The sequence below is a fragment of the Crotalus tigris genome, unplaced genomic scaffold, assembly GCF_016545835.1.
Source record: "Crotalus tigris isolate CLP2741 ecotype Arizona unplaced genomic scaffold, ASM1654583v1 scf7180000024302.2721777, whole genome shotgun sequence".
Classification (NCBI taxonomy): domain Eukaryota; kingdom Metazoa; phylum Chordata; class Lepidosauria; order Squamata; family Viperidae; genus Crotalus; species Crotalus tigris.
This window is the reverse complement of record NW_024100474.1, coordinates 1,529,039-1,554,573: the sequence shown is the minus strand read 5'-3', so window position 1 is coordinate 1,554,573 and position 25,535 is coordinate 1,529,039. Positions and strand designations below refer to the sequence as shown.

The 25,535-nt window shown below is 43.0% G+C and overlaps 1 protein-coding gene across 1 annotated transcript in view; it reads left to right on the top strand.

The window, feature by feature from the left end:
• Positions 1 to 165: 165 nt before the first annotated feature.
• Positions 166 to 25,535, top strand: part of PTK7 (protein tyrosine kinase 7 (inactive)) — a 93,016-nt gene continuing 67,646 nt past the window's right edge. The window contains exon 1 of the mRNA XM_039324563.1: positions 166 to 352. Coding sequence (XP_039180497.1) covers positions 319 to 352 — 34 coding nt within the window. The 5' untranslated portion in view covers positions 166 to 318. The remainder of the gene's footprint in view (positions 353 to 25,535) is intronic.

Below are 25,535 nucleotides of genomic sequence, written 5' to 3'. Positions count from 1 at the left end.
GTCCAGTCAGTAGAGGTCGCCCGCCAACCGGACAGGTAATTGGAGAGGAGAGGAGAAATAAGTCGGGGCTGGTGGTCGGCAATTAGGTCCTGGCCTGCCTTTGCCGGAGCGGGATCCTCCTGCCCGGAAGCTCCACCTTGTCCCGGGTGTGCGAGGGGAGGGGAGGGGCCGGGGCTGGCTTTGGCGGCTGGGCTGGCCTGGGCTAAGAGGTTTCTGGAGCTTTTTCTGAACAGCATGGAGTGAAAGCGGGTGCCAAGGCCGGAGTTGGCCGGGTGCAGCCGAAAAGAAAATCAAACCGGTGCAGCGTTGACCGCGGAGATGGCGAGGGGAGTCCTCCTGCTGCTGCTGCTTGGTGAGTGCGAGGCATAACTGGCCCTCTGACTAGTCGCCTCTTGTTCTTGTGCCTGCCCGGCCGGCCAGTCGGTCTGCCTTGCCACTCGACACTGGGCGTCCCGCGCCGGCGTTCTTTTCCTTCTAGTTTGTTTGGGCTGGGCAGAACGGGAAGCCCCATTTTATGCTTTTGTCTGGAGGTGGAGTGGGGAGCGAGCAGGGTTTTGGAGAAAACGAAAAAAGTCGGTCCTCGCCCTGCCTCTTGAGCAGCGTGGATGCACTTTCTTCGAGGCGCTGAAACGTGCTCGGGTGGACCCCAGTCCAGCGAGGCGCGAGTTTGGGGCTGCATTAGAAAGTAGGAACTCTGCTGCTGGGGGAGTTTTTTGTTTTTTTTTTTAAACGCGCCAGCACCATTACAACTAACCACCCCCTTTCAAGAGGTTCCTTTGTGTCCTCCGGAGATGTTGGAGGGAGCTGGGAAGTGGATGCCGAGAGTCGGTGTCTCTCTTTCCCGCTCTCTCTCCCCGCCCGCTCTCTCTCCCCGCAGCCATTTGGTGCCAAGACCCAATCAAGCCCCTCTCCGTCCGTAAGTGATTTCTTTCCCTCGCTCGCCGCCGCCGCCGCCTCCGCCGCTGCCACAACAGTTAGCGTCTCCCCCTTTTCTCCTCCCCTGTTTCGTTAGACCAGGCCCAGCAATTGCTCGGTGCCATTCAGACTGAACAGCGGGATCTTTCTCAAGCTGGCAGGCAACATTTCTTCTGGCTCACTCTAACGTGCTGGTTTGAAACTGCTCCAAGAAGGGCGAGAAAGGGGTGGCTGGAGGAATGAGAAAAATACATGCCAGTGCCTTTCTTCTGCTCCATTGGTGTCTTCAGAGAAATTTAAGATTCCATTCTTGATTCTGATAATGAGTCTCTCCGTTCCGAATGGTCCTGAGAAATAATTGCAAGGTTAAATAAAGTCGTATTTATTACTGGACAATCCTATATGTGCCCTTTTGTGTTAAAATTGCAGCTCCATTGGAGACATCTTCCTTAGTAAGAGTTCTCAGGATTCCAAACATTTGCCTATGTCTTCTGAATCACTGCCATTGATAAGCTACTAAAGCAGTTGTGACAACTTTCAATCTAAACCTTGATGATAGATGATGAATTTGAGACTATACCCTAGAATTTAAATTAACATAGTTCCATAGATCGTGGAATCAGATTATCTTGGCTGAGAAACGTGGCTAATGTTGTTTAAACCTGTGGAGAGGAGGGGAGATTTCTTTAATTCACCCTCCAGTAATAACTCCCATTGATTAATTAGAAGTGCCAAATAGTTTTGTTATATTACATTTGGTAAGTAATATGTGTATACAGGAATGAAATTATTGGCACATCTGCGATCTAGTGTTGATAAAAGATTTTGAATTTGAATAGGAGTGAAATTTCTGAATATGTTATTCACATAGACAGGGTATATCATGCCAGATTAATAGCTGGCATGTTATGTATTTGAAATGCCTTTGCTCTATGCAGTTTCTCCATTATTAAGAATCCAAGGAAGGCCTTGCAGCAGTTTTGATCTTGGAGATGATAATCTTAACTGAGAGCTTCACATGTTAGAGAATTATCTAGTACAGTACTTAGGCCATATAGAGTGCAAAATAAGGCACATAAACTCTTAATATTGGGTTTTTTGTCCTCCAAGGAGCAATAAAACTTTATAATAATAAATTGTGCTATTGCTGTTAGAAATTTGCACTGTTGGTATACTTGTCAAAATGTTGAATTCTAGTAATCAAGATTATTTTTAATTCTTTATCAATGAAGAATGCTTTTCACCAGTATATACAAAATAGCAGCACAGTTGTATTTAATGCTTAATATTCTCTTCAAGTTTCATGTCATAATATATCTGATTTCAATATGAAATATGTACTCACTGATATAGTGGAAGAAATTGTGAAATTTAAACTGATATTGATATTTTTCTATGAGTCATGTGTTCTATTTAAACGTTTAAAATTTTTCATCAGTAGATGACTTGGATTTCAGAAAGAATTCACCTTAATAAATAATCTTATTGAGAGCAAATAGAGCTATTTTGTGGATTGAAAAAGGAAGGCATTTTGAGGGAAATTAGTTATCAGTCATAAACTGGGTTCATGCGTTCTGTTCAGCTATGGCTTGTTTTACCCATCTTCTGGTACATCTCAGTTGACTGAGTTTTCATACTTTGGTCAAATATGGTGTATGGAATGAACTGCAGTTAAGACCAAAAGCTATAAGCCTTAAAATGATAAGCCATTACAAATTATAGCAGCCAGCTTCTCACTCCATGCTGTGCCCAAGTTACAGCATTATCTCATTGAACATCCTGTTCCAGAAAATTTTTAATACTCCTAAAGTTTCAGATGTTGGTTTTAAATTTTTGATGTAAATGCAAATTTTTAATTTTGCTTATTTCTACATCTGTCACTTTTTATTTGCTTCTGAAATTAAATATTTAAATCTTGGCTTTAATTTATAATGGATATTTGTGAGAAAAGAAAATCCTGCTTCCTTATATTGAATTGATAAATTTATTTATAAGGTCAGCTAACAACTAATTAATTTTAATAATACAGTAGAGATTTTGAGTAGTTTAGAGTGATATTTACGATACTTCTGGATTTAGAAATATTATTCTTTATCCCTTCAGAGATTAATATTTATTTTACAGTATCTCAATTCAGGGCTGCAACTTCCACAACATTATGTTTCTTCCTTGCCTGTAATATCTATCTAGTACTCAATTACCTTTGGAATATTATTCCAAATACATTGCTAAACTGCAGGCACTGTGATGATTACAACAACCCACTTCTTAATTCAGAGAATTAGATGAAGTTTAATATCCTCTTGCGGAGGATTTGGTTAAGGAAATATATTGTATTTTTTAAAAAATGTCTCAATATGTAACATGTTTGATAAAAGTTATTGGCTATCAAGTGAGCAATAAGAATGTTTGATTTCAGATTATTTAACAAAACTATTCTAAAATATGACAAAGATAGATAATATACAACAATGTACATTAAAAGACTAATGCTTAATTTGTGCAAAGAACATTAAAACAGATTGGAATCAGAAGAAGGTTTATAGAACTTAGTCCTATTGAAACCAAGTGTCATAGATCCCAGTGGAAACTAAATAAAATCCAGGGATCTGATGGATAAACTACTGACTTTATTGAGTAGAGGAGATCATCTACAGCATGTCTGAAACTAATTAAATGCATGTGGCCTATAGAACAAGTTTCCCTGTAGAGTGAATTTCATCCATCAAGTATGCAGAACATTTGTATAAGAAAATGCTAATTAATGTCTCCATGCTTTAGGACTTAGTATTTATATTTCCAGCAAATACTGATAATGCACCATGGAGCTGAACACATGATATTTCTAAAGTACTTAAATATTAAGCTATTCCTCAAAAGAGATGCCAAGGGCAAGTAAGTACAAGAATAACCCATGAAAGAAGGCAAGAAATGCATGAAAATGAAGCTGGTATGATTAGTTTAAATTATAGGGCAGCAGCGTGGGCATGCTGGATGGAATGGCAGAAACCTTTGAAGTAAGGTAGCTGTTAAATTATGAAAGCAGCCTTTGTGCTACCTTTTCACTGTAGGAGGGGTGTAGGCAAACCTCAATCTTAATGTGCCTAGTCTGTTTGGCATATTGCATTTTATTCTGCAACATTGTTATAATGTGTATTTATAAGAAATAAATTCAAAGACAGGGTTTTCTGGAGATCTTTTAGACTGAATGGAATGAATGGTCATTTTGTTCATCCTGTAGATTTTTACTTAAGTACAAGTAAATAAAATTAAGGAAATGGGTCCTCACTTTTAAACAGTCTGTTTATATCTGCTTTATATGCTAATGCTAGAGCTGTTTATAATTTACTATAATTCTATAAAGTCTATAATTTTGACAACAGCAATAGATATGGAAGTTGAATTAATGAAGGAATGTTAACAGTCACTAGACAATGTTGTTGAAGTTAAAGTTCATGTACTATTCCCCTTAATTAAATATAACTATATGTTATTACATGAAACTACTGATACCAGTGTGTTTTGGATTAGTTATCTAATGAAGAAGGAGCTGTAGTAATTGCTAAAGAAGTCCTATATGTTTTGATCAAAGACTATATTATAAATTGAGGAAAATCTAATCCTCTCCTCTTCACAAAATCGAAAAAAATATGGTTGGTTGCAGTCAGCCAGATATTTAAGCTGGATTTGGTCTTTTGTCCCCCTATCAAGTCCTTCCCAAGACCCTGGAATAGCAGGTGTTGTTTGAGGTGCTAAAGGTACAGCAGGATATAATCTGTTCCAAGTAAAACTGCTTTTTGCAACTGACTGATAATAATCAGTGCTGATGCTGTTCAAGTGGCGCTCCAGATACTTTGGAATTGTACCCAAGGTACCTATTATTATTGGTACTATCTTTGCTTTCTTTTGCCACAGTAGTTCTACTTCTATTTGCAGGTCTTCATATTTTATAATTTTCTGCAGTTCTTTCTTTTACTCTAATCTCTTCAGGTATTGCAGTGCAGACTATTTTGTCTCTCAACAATTGTAAAGTCTGGGCTGTTGTTTAACGGATGCTTCTGTATTTGAATTCTAAAGTTCTAGAGCGCTTTAGCTTTTTCATTTTTGATTTTGTCTATTTTGTGGTCCTATCAGTTCTTGATTTCAGTGAAATGGTAGTTCTTGCAGATATGATTTATGATGATGATGATTGTGTTTTATGATTATGATTATGATTTATCACTTGTTACTTGTATGTAAACTGAAAGCTTATGCATTGGAGACAAATTACTTATGTATCCAATCACACTTGGCCAATAAAGAATTCTAAATAATTTTATTCCAATGCACCATTATTGCTACTTTCTCATGTCCTTGTTTGTAATCAGTTTGTGTGATCTTTTTGCAGCATCTAACTAGGTGGTGCAATTTTTTTCTTCAACTTCTTTGCAAAAGTGGTATTTGCTACCTGTTGCCTTCTCAATTCTGGCTTTGTGTATGTTTGTTCTTAAGGCTTGGTCTTGTGCAGCCAGAATTAGCCCCTCTGTCTCTTTGTTCAGTTTTCCTGCTCTTAGCCATTGCCAGATCTTGTTGCTACTGTGTACTATTGGTGATGTCTCTTTTTCTATTCTTCATTTGGTCTTTCTTGTAGGCTAGATGGTCTCTCCAGTATTCAGTATTCCTTCATGGTGCACTAGCTTCAGTGCATCTTCTTCACTATACTTCAAATATTTTTGCATTAGCCTTTTTTCTCCTTCAACTGTCTGCTGTACTTGAAGCAGTCCAAGCCCCTTATGTGTGGCTTGCTGGAGAAAAAAGTGTAATGTCAAAAAGCAGAAGTCCCCAATCTTTTGGGCACCAAGGACTGGTTCTGTGAAGAGAGATTTTTCCGCAGACCGGAGAGTGCATGGTTTTGTGTGCTGCCTGCATCCTGAAGATAGGGCTTTGTTTGTGCGGCCCGGTTGCTAGCATGCCTTGGCCCAATACGGTCCACAGGCCGGGGGTTGGGGACCCCTGTCATAAAGGATATTCTTCTCTTCTTTAAATACATGGTGTTTATGGGTCTACTTGTAAATTCTTTAGATAACACTTCTTGTTCTTTCTTTGACTTATCTATAAACCATACATAGCCCAAAATGTGAATTTGTATTTCTCCAGCATGATGACTGAAGAATCCACCAATGGGTTATTTCAGTCCTCCTGCCCAATCAGACTAAGTTATCAAGTTGTCACGCCCCTCCTTAACTGGGACCTCCCAGTTTCATCTTAGTCTTTCGCCCATGAGGATGTGATAACTTGATTCTCAGTCTCTTCAGGAAAGTTAGACTATTAGAAACTTTTCACCCATTAGTGGATCCGTCAGTTTTGGAGAATTGGAGGCTTCCAGCCTCTGATTAGTTCCTTACAGGGAATTTCGTTCCCTAAGTGTTTTAAGCAAGGGGGGAAAATAAAGTCCCTTTCTCCCCTATTCTGGGGGGTGGGGGGGTTTCCTCTCCCTATAGCCCAGCAGCCAGCTGGTCTCCTTTCCAGCCTCTTGCTGATCATTGGGGGGGGGGTGGTGGCTTCTCTTCCCTTCTAGCTCAGCAGCCGGCTGAGTTCCAACCAGTCCCTTCAGGCCAAACCATAGCCGGGACACGGAGATTGCCTCCGTCGGCTCCCTTGCTCACGTGTCCACCATTTTGAGGCCGCTCGGCCTTTTTTTTGCTAATTCCTGGCCTCCGTCGGCGCCCAGTCACTCACGGCCACCATTTTGAGGCCGTTTGGGCCTTCCAACCTGGACGAAGCCTCCTTCGGCCTAGATGTAGGGCCGAATTTATTTATTTATTTTATGAGACTTATATACTGCTTTAAGTGCAAGCACTCTCTAAGCGGTGTACACCAGTAAGCAACGTATATATATATATATATATATATATATATATATATATATATATATATATATATATATATATATATATATATATATTTACATTGCCCCCAACAATCTGGGTCCTCATTTTATCTACCCCGGAAGGATGGAAGGCTGAGTCAACCTTGAGCCGGTAAGATTTGAACCGCTGATCTGCTGAACACAGTCAGCTAAAGTGGCCTGCAGTACTGCACCCTAACTGCTGCGCCACCTCGGCTCATTTACCGAATTTACCGAATCAGCAACACTCATTTACCGAATTTACTGAATCAGCAGCGCTGCGGGCGAGAAGAGGACGATCCTCTAATTTCCTCCCTTTGGCTGCCTTTACTAACAGAGGCCCAATAAAGCGCCGTGAGCACAGTCGTGCCTAAAACACTTTAGGCGCGAACCAGCCAGCATATCCTTTTCACCTTAAGGGACCTAAGTCATTAAAACCTTGCTGGGGAGTTTTCTTGTTACACCGATCCAGGTTTCTTCTATCCTCCCCCCCAAGGGTTAGGTGTGGCCGCCATTTTGTGAGGCATTAGTAAACTTCAGGAACCTTCTAGAATTTGCCTCTCAGTGGCGGGTGCCATTTTGTGTGATCTGTTCACACTAATTTAAACTAAAGATATTTTTCCTTTGGAATCAATTCTAGTCACAAATCTAGGACTGTCTGATCTAATTAAGTTAAGTTTTTGCAATCACAACAAGATTTGTGGATCCTTGCCAACTAGGCCCTTATTGCCTAACAATCCTTCACCTTAGCCTCTGCCACTCTGCATCAAGTGGTTGCTTGCCAGGACCTGACTATTGCCACTATTGTGAGACGTGTGCGATTTGTCACCACTTCGGCCACAGGACTGGCATATGGGTTGTCCTTAGCCCTGGTGGCGAGCACCTTGAGGTACCAGTGTGAGCCTGGCTTAGCCAGTGGGACACTCACGCTAATCCACGTGCAATCAGTCCCTCCACGGGGGGCAACTGACATCTCTTGCAGAGCGAGCCGGTTCCAGAGCCTCATCTGGAACACTTTTCGATCGCCATGGCAGAACTCACTGAGCCACAGTCTCTGGACACTGACATTCAATCTGGCCAAATTGACCCAGTTCCAGAGACGCCTAAATGAAAGGCCAAGGCTAGGTCCAAATACGGAAGGAAGGCAAGCAAGGCAAACAACAAGCTGGCCGATTGCACTCACAGAGCCCTGGAGAAGCAATTCTCCCAGGCCCAACGCCTGTCAGCTGGACAAGGTCATATGCCTCAGCTCCCCCCACCTGCAGCTTCTGAGGTAGGAGCACAGTCTCTGGCTCTATCAAGGGCGTGGTCATCGGAGCATGAGCATCAGCAGGTCTCGATTCAGACCTTTGGTCAGGGAGGACCACCTCTCTTTGGGGAGGACCTCGAATTGCCAAGCCCCTCCACGGCACCCACAGCGACATTCACACCGACTGCTGAGGGCCTTCAACCTCAGCAAGAGCCTTCCTTTGCCGACCAGCTGCAATCATTGATATCGCAGGTGGTTCATCAAGCCATGGCCTCATCGGGTCATCATCATCAAACGCCACCCATACTGAGGTCCTCATCAGCACCCACTACCTCATTATGACCTACACTTGATCATTCCAGCGTGGTCTCCTCATCCCACTCACCGGATTCTGAGGTTTCCAGCACTTTGGATTATGACGAAGGTGCAGATCGGTGGTTACAGATCAGGGTTACAGGCCCCAACTGACTCCCTCCCATAGGGACACCAGGAGCTTTGGTACGTCCAATTGGTGGATTCTTCAGTCATCATGCTGGAGAAGGAGCGTTGGCTTTCCTGAATGCCTCTTCTCAGCATGATGATGAAGAATCCACACCCTCCCCAGTTAGGTCCGTGCCAGGGGCTTATTTTTTTCCTTGTACCTGCTCTGAGAGTCATCACATCGAAACTGTTGTCATTGGCTATGCCGTCGATGAAACTGGAAGGTCCCAGTCAAGGAGGGGCGTGACAACTTGACAACTTAGTCTGATTCGGCAGGAGGACTGAAATAACCCATTGGTGGATTCATCATCATGCTGAGAAGAGGCGTTCAGGTAAGCCAACGCTCCTTTTGTTTTCCAATGGGTCAAAACACTACTGATTCTTGCTTTTGTAAGACTTATCAAACAATGCTTGAATTACATATTTTATGTGCTTTCAATCAAAAAGAAATTTCAGTGTAAGACAAAAAGTGAAATCTGTTCTTTTTTTTCATTCTGTGACTCATATCTTAAGAGTCCACAATATATAGTTCCTAGTCTAAAATCAGTTTTGTCATGTACTGTAAATTGCATGATAGTTTTCAATAAAAATTCTTACTACTGAATGACAATATTGTGAACAAATTTTATTTTTTTTCTTAAGGAGAAAAAAAGCTATTCCCTTTAAATCCCAGGGATTCCTTCATTATTGATTTCAGTTCCATCCACTCCACAATCTTCTGGCTTAAATGATCAAAGTATTCTTGGCTTTAAAAGCTAGCACGTCTTCTAGGTTAAAGGAGCAACATCAGAAAGATAATTTTCACAATAAATATTTTATGTTTTTTAAGAACGTATACATCTTAACACAGAATTATTTCCTTTTAGGACATACTTGTAAATACAGAAGCATCTCCCAAATTCAATACTGTAGATATTTTTCATTGGGGAGACAATATTTTTATGAATTACAAAACAAAAATCCATGTTAGTATCAGTGTTCTTCTGTTTATAAGGGCTTCAGGTGTGGGTGTGTCAGGTGAGGGTCTTGTGATGGGTCTTGTGATGGGGAGATTACATCAGATCAGGGTCATTGGGAGGTGAACTGATGGGGGGCCTGCATGGGTTGGTTGAGGGTTGGTACTGTCTCTGGTTAACTGTGCAGTTGATTTGCATTCTAAGGGGTTCATAGGCTGGTTGTAGGTTAATGTGTCTGTTGATGGAATTGCTTGTGGAGTGCCAGGTTTTGATGAACTCATAAATGTGGTAGGTGGTAACCTGGCCAATGATTTTTGTGTTGCTCTAATCGATCTGGTGTTGTTTGGTGTTGATGTGGGTAGAGATTAAGGATTTGGGATTGTGGTGTTTGACTGCCAGTCAGTGTTCATGTATCCTGTTTTTTAATTGATGTGATGTTTGTTCCACATAGAATTGGTTGTAATGGTTACAGTTGGTTTTCTAGATTACATTGTTTCTTTCATCCTTCTGTATCTTGTCTTTGGTTCTGGATAATTCCTGGCAGAGTGTGGCTTTGGGTTTGTGGGCTATCACTATTCCTCGGGATTGAAGAATTCTGACTATCATGATAGGGTTAATTTTTGCGTGGTGGTTGGCTGTGTGGTGTGTTGTAGTTTGGGTGCTGTGTGCCGGAATATGAAGTTTTTTGGATAGTCGTTACTGGACAAGCAGCCGTTTCTCTTCCGCTTTTCTTAATGTTGTGGTGCTGCAATGTGTCCTGGCCCTTCTGAAGAGGGTCTGGACACAGCTTCTTTTGTGTGCGGTAGGGTGATTGCTTGTGAAGCTGAGGATCTGGTCCGTGTGCGTGGGTTTGCGGTAGATGCAGGTTTCCAGTTCTCTGTTGTCTAGTCTCCTTATGTCGATGTCAAGGAATGGGAGTCTGTCTGTTTCCTCTTTGCTTGTTAATTTGATCCCAGGGAATATGTTATTGAGTAGGTGGTGTGTTTCTTCAATTTGGGAACATTTGATGATGATAAAGGTGTCATCAATGTAGTATGTCCAGAATTTTGATTGGATAATGGTAGAGGTTTGGATTTGAGTTGTTGCATGACTGCTTCTGCTATTAGGCCTGATATGGGTGATCCCATCGGGGTACCTTGTATTTGCTTGCAATTTTTCAGACTCCCATTTCATGACATTAATATAAGAAAACTAGACCAGGGGTCCCCAACCCCTGGTCCGTGGACCAGTATTGGGCCGCAGCATGCCAGAAACTGGTCCGCACAAACAAGCAAAGCCCCATCCGCGAGGTGCAGGCAGCACACAAACCACACACCCTCTGTTCCGCAGAAAAACCGCTCTCCACGGAACCAGTTCCTGGTGCCCAAAAGGTTGGGGACCTCTGGGCTAGAAAACGGAAGAACTGGAAGCCCGCATCTACATGCACACAGACCAGATCCTCAGCTTTAATAGTCCCGCAAGGCTGGAGAAGATACTAGCAATGAGTTTAACTGCCTGGATTGTTTCTATATTCTGTCCAGTTGACTTTTACAGGAGTCAAGGATTTCTCTCAAATACTGTAACATAATTATTTATAAAACCCCTCCCTGCTGAAAGGAACAGTCCAGGATAGAACAATAAATGTGTATTCTCTCATCTTACCATCTTCCTGTTGAGTACAGAATATCTGGAGATGACTAGTTACATGTGTTGGGTCAGACAGATAAAACTATAGTAAGATTCATGGCTAATATGTAACCCTATGTTTATTGTAATGAATTTACTGCTTTTATATTTTCTTTTTATATGTATTTGTGGACACATCTGTTACCATTCATATAAATGCTTGCTTAGAAGATGCAAGAGAGGAAAGCAGTTGCATATATAAAGAAGAATTGGCCGTAGAATACTACTATAATAATTTGTTTGGAATGTGTCAGTAGCCATCTGTGTATTGTAGAGCTTTGGAGGGATAAAAAGAAGGAATGGTTGGTTATCAGTTTCCTATATGGCATAACTCTTCCCTCCTGATTTCTAGTAGAATACCAAGGTTTGATCAGATGTAGTTAAAGGATAATAGAGAACAGAGGCTAAGTGACTAAACATCAAGCCCAAATTAACTTTCTTGCTGTTAGAACTTTTAAGAACTATACCAAACTGAAAGAAATTAGTGCCATATGATAGATCATTTGCTGCTTTCTTGATGTCCACTTCCTGTGTTCAGTACTTTTAATGGACTCTGTGCTCAATTAGTTTATGTATTAATAGTTGATAAATACTAGCGTTGTATTGTTGCTGAGTTTCACAGGTAGGAAATATAAATGTGATAATGACCTTAAAAAGATGTAATGCATTATTGAAATACATTTATGTTTTTAAATATTAATATGTTTATTGTGATGCATTTTTAGTTGTAGCTATTTTTGTTTGCTTCATTTTCATTTAAAAGAAAAGCAGCAAACAGGTCAAATCAATAATAGGCATTTTACTGAAGTAAAAACTAAGAAGACTTCTATAACAGAAAGGCAAGATATAGAATAAGAAAAAAAGAAATGGGGAAAGAAGGAAAGGGGAGGGTCAATTTAACGTAATCTTATTATTCAAGCATGGAATCACACATTAGTTCAATTATGTGCTAATCCAACTAATGATGAATTGGAAGTGTCTGTAATTTAGGTTTCTCAAGATGGCCACCATATAACTCTTGTCTTTTTCTGTTTTCTCATCAATAAAAGTATGGTAGATGCAGTAACCCAACTTTGCTTGGTCTCACTTGTTTCTAGTTAGGATTAGGCTATTCATTTAATAGCACATTGATGAGCTGGGGAGCAGGCCGGAGTCTTCTGAGCCTGGTTGGCTGGGGGAGCAGGCCAAGGCCTCTTAGGCCGTGGCGCTTCATGCACACTGCAGTGCTGCCTCAAACTTGCACACAGCCTCCACCAGGATTCTTAGGGCTTCCTTCAACTCCCTGAGACACCCCCATGCCCTCTTACCTGGAACTCAGTCTGCTTAATGATCCACAAAATTGCTTAATGATCACAGGAGCACTGGATTGCAGTCATTGAGAGAAGCACTCATGTGATGTCTTGCTTAACGTGATAAATAACAGATGCAGATCACAGAGATTTTATGTCTGATAAATTCAGGCAGTACTGGGAGAGCAGCAGTGCCTTTTAATGGCAATTGAAAAATTCATGAATGCAAAGTTATGCAAATAAATACCTGTAGAAAATAATACATGTAGTTCTTGGTTGACCAGTGGAGTCCTTCATGCTCTCTGAGCTTGGTTATTTCTTTGCAGACATTTCTTTACCTAACTAGATAACATTAGTGCTAATGAATGTGAGGTTTGCACCCTGTTTATATACAGTAGCTTGCCCTGCCATTGTTGGTTGGGGTTGCCATTTTCTCCTTGGCCTTGATTAGGTTATTATATTATGCTTGATTGTTTGTTTGGTATTAATCCCTGCTTATCTGGATGTTAGTTGCTGGAGAACATGTGTTCTGGTCTTCTTGTTTCCTTCTAGTAGGCTTTTTTTATTAGAGCACTCTTTTCTCTCTTTCTCTGTCACACACAAGCAAATAAACAAACATACACACCACATACCCATACCCATTTAAAAGTATTGGGTCACAATACTTCACCTGAAGCTAGTTAAATGCATTCTTGTGTTAATTGGCTGGTTTCTCCAGCACTGGAGATGGATAATCCACGCAGTGGGTTGAGACTGTATTCCTGGCCAATCAGATCAGTCAGCCAAAGTTGCCACGCCCAGTCCTGGACCATGATTCTTCAGTCTTGACTGATCTGGCCATACAGAAAGACCGACAATCTTTGGCTCCTGGGCAGGTATAGTTCCTTTCCATTGGGGGGGATTTCTTCTAGTAGCTGAAATTGCTTAGTTTAAAAGTTAATTAGAGATAATTTAATTCAATGTAATTGATTACTCAAAATTGCCTGGCTAAATTGTAAGACTCAGGAAGTCACATTCCCTACAGGGGAAACCACCCCCACTTAAAAGGGGGAAATCCCTATCTCCCCTCCCTAACCCAAACCTCAACCACCTTCCAGCAGCCGGCAGCAGCCTTAAACGGGGAGGCTCGGGCAACCCCTCGTGTTTAAAACAAACAAAACAAAAAGACAGAAAGGCAAGCAATTAGCGAGGGAAGCAGAGGACAAAGGGGACGCATGCTGGGAGGGAGATTAATTAAGGGAAACAGCTGGCGTGCGAAGGAGCAGTTTATTTCACTAACCAGGCTGCTCAGGATTTTTTAAACGAGGCGCCATTGTCTGCACAGCTGTGAGCACGCGCGGCTCTTTGTTACAACCCACGTGGCACAGGCAGCCTTTTTAGCACAGACGCAATAATCTCCTGCTTCTTTTAACACATGCGCAGTAGTCTCCTGGCAGCGGCGGCCATATTTTTGTCCAAACAGGGGATCTAAGGCTCCATGTGAAGAATAGGTTCAGCCGCTGGAGTGAATTAATAGGCGAGCAGTACTGGGGTACTAAAGCATCTATTATTCATTCAGAGACATTCAAATCAGACACATAGCTACGGGTTCCAGGACTTGGTGTCTTCAATCTAAAGTAAATAAGAACCTTTCATAGCTAACTGTGTTTAGTTGCCTTTGGCTCCTTCCGGACTTCGGGTCCTCCATTAGTGGCCCGTACGCTTCTGGATTTAGTGGTGGGTTCCAGGCATCCCCAGTCGCGTGCCTGTCCTTACCCACCATAGTCAAGCCGGGTTCCAGGCATTCCCATTAGCGTGCCTGTTCTTATCCGTGCACAGTGACTAACTCTGACAATTTTGCAGAGTCTGCTCCTGAGTTCCAGACGCCCCCAGTAGTGCGCCTGTCCTTACTCAAAGTTGGAGCTCTCCTACTACCTGGGTCCCCCCTATCGCGGCCCGGCGTTAGTGGAGAATGGAGGAAGCAATCATTCCCTCCACTGGAGCCCTGCCTTCATCCTCTGGAGCACCCGCTTCAGAGGATTCGGAATCCTCTGCAGCTCCTAGAAAGGCTGCAAGGAAGTCATCAAAGAAGGCTGACAAACAGGCAATCAGAAGACACCAAGCCCTAGAAAAGGAGTTCAACAGAGCCCAGAAAAGGGCCAGAATTGAAAATAGGCAGAATGGGGGGATAGGTCCCGATCTACCGCTGGGTCTCCCTACATCCCCACGGGGCGTTTGGTCATTAGGGAACTCATCACAGTCCCAAACAGAGGGCGGGATAGGCGAGTTCTCATCGCTCTCCCAATCCCCCTCCCCACGGAGGTTACAGGAAACCCCGAGGACCATGCTAACCACAGCACCTCCAGGGTCGCAGGCAATGGTTACTCCTCCTGCATTGGCGGGGGATCTGCTAACTACCCTAATAGCACAGGCAGTGGACCGTGCATTTGAGGCCAGGGCTCAAACTTCCAAAGCCAAGCCTCTAGGACTTAGAACGAGGCATCGGGAGGAAACGGAGGACCATCAGGACCTCTCCTCCTTCTCAGACTCGTCGGTCTCCGAGGAAGATTACCTGGACCAGCCAGGTACGTCACAAGGGATTCAAATGTCTGAGGAAGAGGAGGACACCTCACCTCAAGGGCCGTCCTTCAGCGGCCTGTTTAACCCTTCTCTTTTTGTTACCATTCTGCGCAAGGCTGAGGCCACAGCCCATCTGGGGCATGGGACACCAGCGGAGCCTGTCACAGTTGACACGGAGGCTGAGCCGACGTTCGCCGAAAAGGTAACCACTCAACACCGCATACCATGCCCGACCATGTTCCTAAACACAATAAGGAAACAGTGGGCAGCGCCAACCTCCCTACCGCTTCCTAGCAATGCGGAGAGGAAGCTATTTAACGTAGCAAGGGAGCTAGAGGGAACATTGGAGGTGCCGGTGGTGGACGAACCCATAGGTCCCCTGATATCGGACACGGCCATATCAGGAGATTTTGCTGAGGCTCTTAAAGCCGAGGACCGAAAGAGTGAGTCCAACTACAGGAGAACGCACCAGGCAATAGCTTGGGCTACCAGGGCGACTACCTCCGTGTCCTTTTTCACCAGAGCCACACTTTGTTGGCTCCGTGAGTTACAGGACCGGGTTCCCATGGAGGATATACGCACTCACCAGGAACTCAGCAAAATGGTAGCGGCCACGGAATATGCGTCGGATGCGACACTTTTAGCGACCAGGTTTTTCAGCCAAGGCAATGGCGGCAAACAACACGAGCAGGCGCATCCTCTGGCTAAAGAACTGGCAGGCGGATACCAAATCCAAGTGGAAATTGGCTTCGGCTCCGTACCAAGGGGCAAAGCTGTTTGGTGAGGCACTAACGCCATACCTGACAGAGAACAAGGACAAGCGCAAAAGGCAGGACAAGAGACCCGGCTCCTGGGGAAGGAAACAATCCTTTCGTACGGAAGCCAGGGTCAACTACTTTCAAAATTCACAACCCGTCCAAGCTAGACAGGATAGGGAAAGACAGGGGGACAGACAGAACACAAGACATAGGCAAACGCAGGGAAGACGGCCCTTTCGGGGGAGCAACCGCCCCTTCCGCCGTACCAGATGACTCCCACCCAGACCTTCCCATAGGGGGCAGACTAGCAGGGTTTGCTCCCCAGTGGGAAGAGACCACCACGGACGTATGGGTCAGGAACACCATACGTCATGGTCTATCTCTAGAATTTCTCTCAAAGCCCCCGAACCGCTTCCGCCCGTGCCCCTGTCCCACAAACCCAACAAAGAGAAGGCTCATGAACGAGGCCGTTCAGCACCTTCTAAACATACGGGCCGTAGAGCCGGTGCCTATGAACCAGAGAGACCAGGGGTTTTATTCTATCCTCTTCGTGGTCCCAAAACCCTCGGGGGGTTGGAGAGCCGTTCTGGATTTAAAAAGGCTAAATTTCTACATAAAATACCGCAAATTCAAAATGCAGACACTACGCTCCATCCTTGGAAGCGTAAGGAAAGGGGATTTTCTGGCATCGATCGACCTCACGGAGGCATACTTGCACATCCCTATCTCTCTGGCTCACCGCCGTTTTCTACGGTTTGCCTACAGGGGGCACCATTTTCAATACAGGGCACTTCCATTCGGCCTGTCATCAGCGCCCAGGGTGTTCACCAAGATTCTGGCGGTTCTGGCAGCACACCTAAGAAACGTACCAGTCAGAGTCCAGTGCTACCTGGACGATATTCTAATCCAGTCATCGTCCGCCCAGCAGTCTCGGGCGGACCTAAAGTTAGTGATAAAACTGCTGCAGGACCACGGCTTCTCGGTGAACTTTCCAAAGAGCCATCTAACCCCAACTACGAGAATACTCCATCTGGGAGCGGTCATAGACACAAAGGAGTGCAAGGTGTACCTATCACAGGAACGCCTCAGCAGCATAAAGAAAGCCGTAAAACAGGTCAGTCAGTGACACTGGTCTGCCTCTCCCAGCTGCTAGGGAAGATGATATCGACCATAGCAATAGTTCCTGGGGCAAGGCTGCACTCAAGAGAACTGCAGTGGTTCATACTCCCGTTCCAGAGACAGCAAATCAGTGCATCCCGGAAGAGGGTAGGCATACCTCTGAGAGTACGAAACTCCCTCAGGTGGTGGCTATCTTCAGCTCTCCTCAGGGGGTCCCCCTTCAGGGAACCAGACAGAGTAGTAGTCACAACGGATGCGAGCTTATTCGGCTGGGGAGGCCACTTGGGGACCAAGTGGACACAGGGCCGCTGGTCAGCGGTGGATCTCCGACACAACATAAACTGGCTCGAGCTGCGGGCTATTCACCTAGCGTTAAGGCATTTTCACAGCAGCATAAAAGGCAGGCACGTACTGGTCCTGACGGACAACGTGACAGCCAAGGCCCACATAAACCGTCAGGGGGGCACACACGCTCGCTCTCGGCCGAGGCCCTCCTACTGGGGGGCCTGGGCAGAACAAAATCTGGCCTCCATAAAGGCCGACCACATATCGGGGGAGGCAAACATCCAAGCAGATCTGTTGAGCAGATCAACAATAGATCACTCGGAGTGGCAACTACACCCGAGGATCTTCAGGGAGATCTGTCACCGCTTCGGGCTTCCCCAGGTGGACCTATTTGCTTTTCCTTCCAATGCCCACCTAACTCGCTTCTTCTCCCGATTCCCATCCAGGGGAGCAGAGCAGACGGACGCGTTACGGAGCCCATGGCCAAAGGGACTCCTGTACGTGTTTCCACCCTTACCTCTCCTTCCGGCGGTAGTACACAAGATTCTGCGGGAAAGGGCCGAGGTAATCCTTGTGGCCCCTTATTGGCCAAGGAGACCTTGGTTCGCAGACTTGAGGAGTCTCTCCCGCACGAATCCATGGCGGATTCCTCCGGAGAGGATCTCCCTCAAGCAGGGGGAGATCTCCCACCCAGAGCCACAATGGCTACAACTAGCTGTCTGGCTCTTGAACGGTCAATTTTAGCCAAGGGGGCTTGCTCACAGGGTGTAATTAGGGTCATACAGGCATCAAGGCGCCCCTCCACGAACCGTATCTACGAGGCCACGTGGAGAAGCTTCCAATCATGGTGCTCTAAACAGGAATTGTTACTCGAAGGGATCACAATTCCCAAGATCCTAGAATTTTTACTAGATGGCCTAGAGAGGGACCTCTCGCCAAACACGCTGCGCAGGCAAATCGCCGCCCTCTCAACTATACTTTCTGCCAGCCCCGGTGAATCCTTGGGCAAGCATCCCTTAATACGATCCTTCCTCAAGGGGGCTGCGAATATCAGACCGCTAACCGTGCGCAGGTATCCATCGTGGGAACTACCACGAGTACTACAAGCTCTTACCAGAGCGCCATTCGAACCACTCAAAACATGTGACATTCGCTACCTGACCCATAAGGTAGCATTCTTAGTAGCTATCACGTCAGCTCGACGGATATCCGAGTTAGCTTCTCTCTCAACGAGGAAGGACCTGTGTCATTTTCACAGGGACAAGGTAGTCCTAAGAATAGACCCTTCATTCATTCCAAAGGTCAACTCCTTTTTTCACAGATCACAGGAAATAGTCCTACCAGACTTCTGTCCAAACCCAGCTCATCCCCTTGAGCAACAATGGCACACCTTGGACGTACGAAGGGCACTAAGACATTACATTTCGCGCACAGCGGAATTCCGTCGCTCAGAAGCGTTTTTCATATCCTTCCACCCCGCTACTAGGGGCCGGAAGGTCTCGTCCTCTACCATCGGTAGGTGGTTTAGGGCAGGAATCACTGGGGCATACCAGGCGGAGTCCTTGCAAGTCCCCAAGCATATCACGGTCCACTCCACAAGGAGTGCTGCCACCTCAGCAGCATGGGCCATGCAGGCTTCTATTGAAGAGGTATGCAGGGCAGCCACTTGGGCCTCGCCCTCTCCATTCATTCGTCATTACAAAATCGACAAGTACTCCTCTGCAGAGGCCTCCTTCGGTAGGAGGGTTCTCCAGCAGGTTCTAGACCAAAGTTACACACGGGACCAGTCTATTCCCCAACCCAAGGGACAATAGGCTTTGGTATGTCCCACTGCGTGGATTATCCATCTCCAGTGCTGGAGAAGGGGCGTTGACTTACCTGAACGCCTTTTCTCAGCACGGAGATGGATAATCCACACCCACCCTTATAGACTAGGATAATAGGGTATATTTAGTGGAGCCAAAACGTCTTACTGTCAGTCAATGGCTGCGCTCGAGTCAAGACTGAAGAATCATGGTCCAGGACTGGGCGTGGCAACTTTGGCTGACTGATCTGATTGGCCAGGAATACAGTCTCAACCCACTGCGTGGATTATCCATCTCCGTGCTGAGAAAAGGCGTTCAGGTAAGTCTGTATTTAGAGATGTTCAGTTGTTAAAGTTCACACACACACATACCTATATATTGCTAAGTTTACTAAAATATTCAAGGTATGAAAACAGTAGTCTGACGGTACTTAATCTAGGAATTCTCGTTCATATTTTTCTTTAGTATTATTGTTAATTAGTTACTAACTTTTTTCTCTAACATCTATCTTAAATACTTAAATTGGTATAGCTAATGGGTGTATGCTCCATATGTATATAATGTCTGAGTGTATTACTTGCCATGTCAAGTTTAAATGTTCTTGATCTCTAGCTCTTCTGAAGACAGTGATATTTTTGTATGATGCCTCATTGCTAATTTGAAGAATAAAGTGAGGACTACTATTTCACATGAGCCTTCTTTATTTTATATTCCACCCTTCTGTGGAAAATGAAAATTGCAAATTACATATAATGTTTCTTTTTACAGAAAACCAAATTTGTTAATGTATGACTATCAGTTGAAGAGTGATTTGTTTTATTCCAAGCAATTTTAGAGTCTATTGAAAATAATTATTAAACTTGTATACTACTCAACTCTCAACAGTTCTTTGTCTGTCACAACAAACAAAGAGATTACAATAAAGTCAATAAAACATAAGGTAAAAGTTGGCAAGCACAGTGAAGCAAGGAGTTTCACTCCCCCGTGCCATAGGCCTGGGTGGAAAGCCAAGAATTCTGGTAGCAACAGAGTCAGGGGTCTGGAATGGTAACTTTGTTTAAGAGGGCAGGCATTGTTACATAAAAGGCATGCTTCTGAGGTCCTACAAGAGGAAATTGTTTGATCCAAGGAACCCAGAGTGCACCAGGATCGAATTGCAGGATAGAATTGGCTGGGCTGATATTATGGGAGACAAGTTGTCCCTCATGCCATATAGTGCTTTAACAACCAGCACCTTGAATCACACTCATTAGTTAATCAGACTAATTAACATTTGGTTGTGTATTAATTTGCAGAATTTTTAAAAATACTTAGAACAATAGACTTCAATTTTTAAATTTTTAGAGGCTATAAGTGGTTATAGAAGTCCTCCCACTGCTGTGTTAAGCAGAACCAATCACACTAATTCTGCAGTGGCATGAATGTTAGTGCTGTTGTCCTCGTTTCAGTTAAAAACCAGAACTATACTATACTTGAAGAGATTAATGTTTTGTATCCCAGTACTTCATAGCTCTCTCATGCTTTTTTTCTTTACTTCACTTCTTTCATCACGTGTAGCACTCCCACCTTATCGCAGTATTTGAATGGTTTTTGAATGTCGGTCCAATATTAGTTTGTTAAAGAAATCTTAAAAGTATGGCTATATTTTATCACAATATTGGATCAGGCTACTGAAATATTTATATAGACATGGTCTGATTTATGAATGCACGTGAATCTTCTATTGATTGTTGGGCTACTAAAAATTCAAGTAATTGTGGAACATAGGGCAGAGTTGGCATGCATATGTGGAGGCTATGCTACCTAAGGCCCCAGAGGTTGATTTGAGGATTCCAGAAATTCCTGTTGATTTGGGAAAGCCAGAAACACCCACCAGAGCTGTGCATGCAGCTAGACCAGCGGTTCTCAACCTGTGGGTCGCGACCCCATTTGGGGTCGAACGACCATTTCACGGGGGTCGCCAAACAACGCGATCCGCCATTTTTTTCTCAGCCGGCACATGGGGCGCCACCGTGCATGCGCACCATGCATGCATGGCGCATGGGGGTGCCGCCGCGCATGTGCACCGCGCAGGGGTGGCATGGGGCGCCGCCGCACATGCGTGCTGCACAGGGGGCGCCGCCTCGCATGCGTGCTGCGCAGGGGGCGACACGACGCATGCGCACCGCCTGCTTATGACCGGGGTCGCCGGTCTAAAAAGATGGAGAACCACTGAGCTGGACAGACAGAAATGCTGGAACGGCAGAACCCATTTTCTGAAAATCTGATTTTGGGGTCCTTCTTTTTGGTGGGTCTTAGGGAAATGCCTAATTTGCCCACAGTATAATGCACCACTGTTTGTGCATTGTATGTAGCAAATGAAGACTTAATTATACAAGATTTGCTCAAAACAGCAAAATGTTCTGTATTTCCATATTTTGGTTAGGCTGCTGTGCTCAATAAATGATTATTTTGGTTCCAACTAAAATTCCATTTTGTTTCAAAGTATTTTCTTGGAGTATAATTGAAAAATGCTCTTAGTTGAAAATGTTTTTACAGCAAATCAGGTTTTGTTATGGAAATGTGGACCTGTTTAAAATGGGGCAGTAGATATAATAAAGTTTAGTATAACTTGAACAATAGCTGCTTATAAAGGGAACTTGTCTGATATATTGAATGAATTTCCTGTTACTTAGCTGGCTTGCCATTCTGATTCTCAAGATGAAAGCCCAAGGTTATCAGGTACAGGCTGGCTTAAGTAAACAACCTACTTCATAACTAGTGAGTAAATATTTCCAATTCTTTAAATATTTGACATTGACACTGGAATACTGTACAAACTATTTCATTTTGAGACATGAAGTATGAGTTTCATGTGCATAAAAATACTAAAAATATTAATTTAGTTATAGAATATATTATATTCTTACAGATATATTATATAAGAAAGCTGATTTTTTTAAAGACATTCCACTGGATGTATATGTAAGTATATGCATACTTTCCAAGTATGCATATACTTACATATATATCCAGTGGAATGTCTCTAAAAAAAAATCAGCTTTCTGATTTTGAATTTTGGGGTCTGATTTTCCAGTCAGAATTCCTAGGACTAAGTCATAAGTATGTGATAGGGTTATGTTTTCTTTTTTAATAAATGTTTAATTCAAATATTTCAATCTTCAGTATTACAAATCAAATACCAGATTTTTTGGGGGGGGGAAATGTAGACAAATGTGTCTCTGTGCAGCCTGCTTTGTTTATTTATTCAGTTTCTGTAGCTGCTCATCTAAAACAAGTGACTCTGCGCAGTGAACAATACCTAATCTACTGAAAGGTGGGTAAATTGGTCTTTCCTACTTCTGTTTGCACGTTTTCTTGATCCAGCTTCAGTCTAAGGTGAGAGGAAGAAGGCAGTAGAAAAAAAGACTAAATGCAAATTTATTTGTTTCACTATAAGTTGTAATAATCAGAGTTGTAATAATCAGAATAAAAGTGTCAACATATATACAGAATCTTATTAAAGCTAAAATACCTTTTTTGTTGACCACACATAAATCCCCAAGTTACAAATTTACAAAATTACTAAAACATAATTATATTAAACTAATTACAGGTAATTCTTGACTTTCGATGGCAATTGAATTGGAATTTCTATCAGTAAGCAATGTGATTGTAAAGCACAACTACATTGCTTAGCAACAGCAATCCCTGCAGCTCTGGTTGCCATCATTAACTGAATCTCATGGTTGTTAGGTGAGGCAACTTCCTGCTAGCTTCCCATAATCAAAGTCAATAGGGAAGCTGGCAGGAAGTTGCAGGTCTCAGTTCGCAGGCCAGTAAGTGGCTAGGAGGGGGATGAGTGGCAGTGGCAATGGGATGATCAGGAAGGGTGCATGAGAGGAATTGTGTGGCTCAGGAAAGGTTGCCTGGGTTGGGGAGGGTACACAAGAAGTAACAAGTGGGACAAGGGCTTGGGAAAAGTGCCACATGAGTTGAGAAGGTGGTGGACAAGAAGCACTGCAGGTTAGGCATGGTGCGCAAGAGATGCCACACAACATGGGGAAGGTGTGCAAGTGGCACCATACGAGTTAGGGTGGGAGTGCAAGAAAAGGTTGTGTGCAGCTTGGGAAGATACACAAGTGTGCAGGAGAGGCACTGCATGGTCAGGAATGATGTGCAAGGGAGATGCACAAGTGCCTGGTGTCAGTGCAGAGGGGCTACGGAGTGTGGGGGGAAGAAGACTTACTGTAGCAACACGTGCTCTTCCCCGCAGATTTTCCCTTGACTTTCTGAATTGGCATGGAAAATTATAAATTGGAAGGTTTGAACTGCCAATCTTACAATTGTGGGCTGCTTGGCAACTTGTCATAATTACAAATAGGTTGCCAAGTACGCAGAGCTTGATCATGTGACCATAGGGGTGCTGAGACTGGTCATAACCACCATTCATTCAGTGTTGTTGTAACTCTGAATGATCATTGAATGAATGGCTATGTGTTGAAGACTATCTACATAAAATTAAACAAGTTTTTACAGAATATTAATTTGATAATGAGAGATTACCTCAATGCTGTTGCCAGGAAAACCAAGCATCATGCTTAACTGAAGGGAGCATTTCTTAGTCTAAAACATTTGGAAGTTACCATCTGCTTATTCCTAGTCAGGAATATATTTCTCAGTCATCATCAGCTAGAAATTGAGCTCTAACCCAAGTACAATTGAATACATTGTTTTATAAATATTAAATAAAGTGTGCTATGTTTATTAAATAGATTTTTCAATTCAAATTAAAATCCCTATTCCAGGTAGCTATGAGGTTCTTGCCTTTGCTTAATATTGCCTCAATAAACTCTGTGGCTATTAGATTATGAATACGTTTTTATAGTGTTGTTCAATAACACACATTTACAAATATGGAGAATACTTCTTCAAAATGATTTTAATTTCAGAATCTTATGTATTTGTTCTTAGAATCAATTGTATGGTGGCTTTTAGTCATTTCTTTTCAATGAATGTTTCAAGGTGAAATCTCTAAAAAATTGTTATGTTTGTTGTCTCTATGCTATGCAAGTAAACGACTAAAATTGAGTATAGTATACATTTCAAAGTATCTAAGAAATTCCATTTTACACAGAATATTAATGAAATATTCGATGTTGCCTAAGTTAAATGTTGGGATTAGAGCAAATTACCTTATATTCATATAAAGCAGATTCCCTTATTTTCTTCAGTAGGAATATGCCTCTCAGTTGCTATTTGCTCAAGCTGGATTTATTGACTGTTTCATTGACGCATTACCTGCCAGTAGAAAAGATTGAAAGGGAGTATTTCCCTGTTCTAAAAATTCCTTGTGAGTAATTCCTTTTTCTCCATACCTTGGGAACCCAGGTGTATGTTTTAGTAATAACTTTGTACTTCAGAAAACAGGGCAATGCAAAAAAAATGATTTAGAATTCATGAGAATATTTTTTCACAAAAAAGCGGCTCTGCATGCAAATATGTGCAGAGATAGCTGGAAGCAGCTTCCACAGTTACAGCTAGAGTCTAGAAGTAATCATGTCTCTTTTAATAATTCAAAATATTTTATGCATACTTGGTATAGGGTAAGCAAACTTTCAAAGGTACTATAGTAAGTGGCCAGATATATTGGGATTTAGTATGGCCAAGTCATCTAGATGGTAATGACCTAATCTTCTTTAGCTCCCACTACCTTTAATGGGATGTTCACTAAAAATGTATACTGTGGGACTCTGAACAGAACCTCCAATCTTTTCTGATGAAAGATTATAAAAGGAACATGGCTTCTTGGTGTCATCTTAATTTGCCGTGAAAAAATTAGCTATAAAACATATAAGAATGTAGTTTTATTGTCATAAGACATGACAAATACATTACATTATTTTCAGTGCTTCTTGCATTCCATTTTCTATGATTTTTAAAAAATTGGGTACAAAGCAGAATCTTAAAAGAAAAAAGGTAGTTTATCAATGAAAAGCATTACAGTGCTAGAGCATGACAGCAATGTGTAAGACTTCAGTGCAAAATCTTTATTGAGAAGAAATGGTGATAGCTTTTATTTCTACCAGGGTTAGTAATTTATCTGTCTCTGTGTGGGGTCTTTGATGCTCTCAGAGCTTAGTTTTTTCTTGCAGATGTTTCATTACCAAAGTAGATAATATCATAAGTGCTAGAAGGGAGTAGAGCTTTCTATCATTTTATATAGTACAGATAGTCCTCGACTTACAACAGTTCATTTAGCAATAGCAGTAGCACTTAAACTTATATACCACTTCACAGTGCTTTACAGGCCTCTAAGCGGTTTACAGAGTCAGCCTATTGTCCCCAACAATCTGGGTCCTCGTTTTATCGACCTCGGAAAGGTGGAAGGCTGAGTCAACCTTGAGCTGGTGAGATTTGAACTGCTGGCAGTCGACAGCAGAATTCGCCTGCAATACTGCACTCTAACCACTGCGCCACCACAGCTCTTTAATGACATGTAAAGTTACAATGGCACTGAAAAAATGACTTATGACCACTTTTCACACTTACGACTGTTGCAGCATTCCCATTGTCACATGAGCAAAAT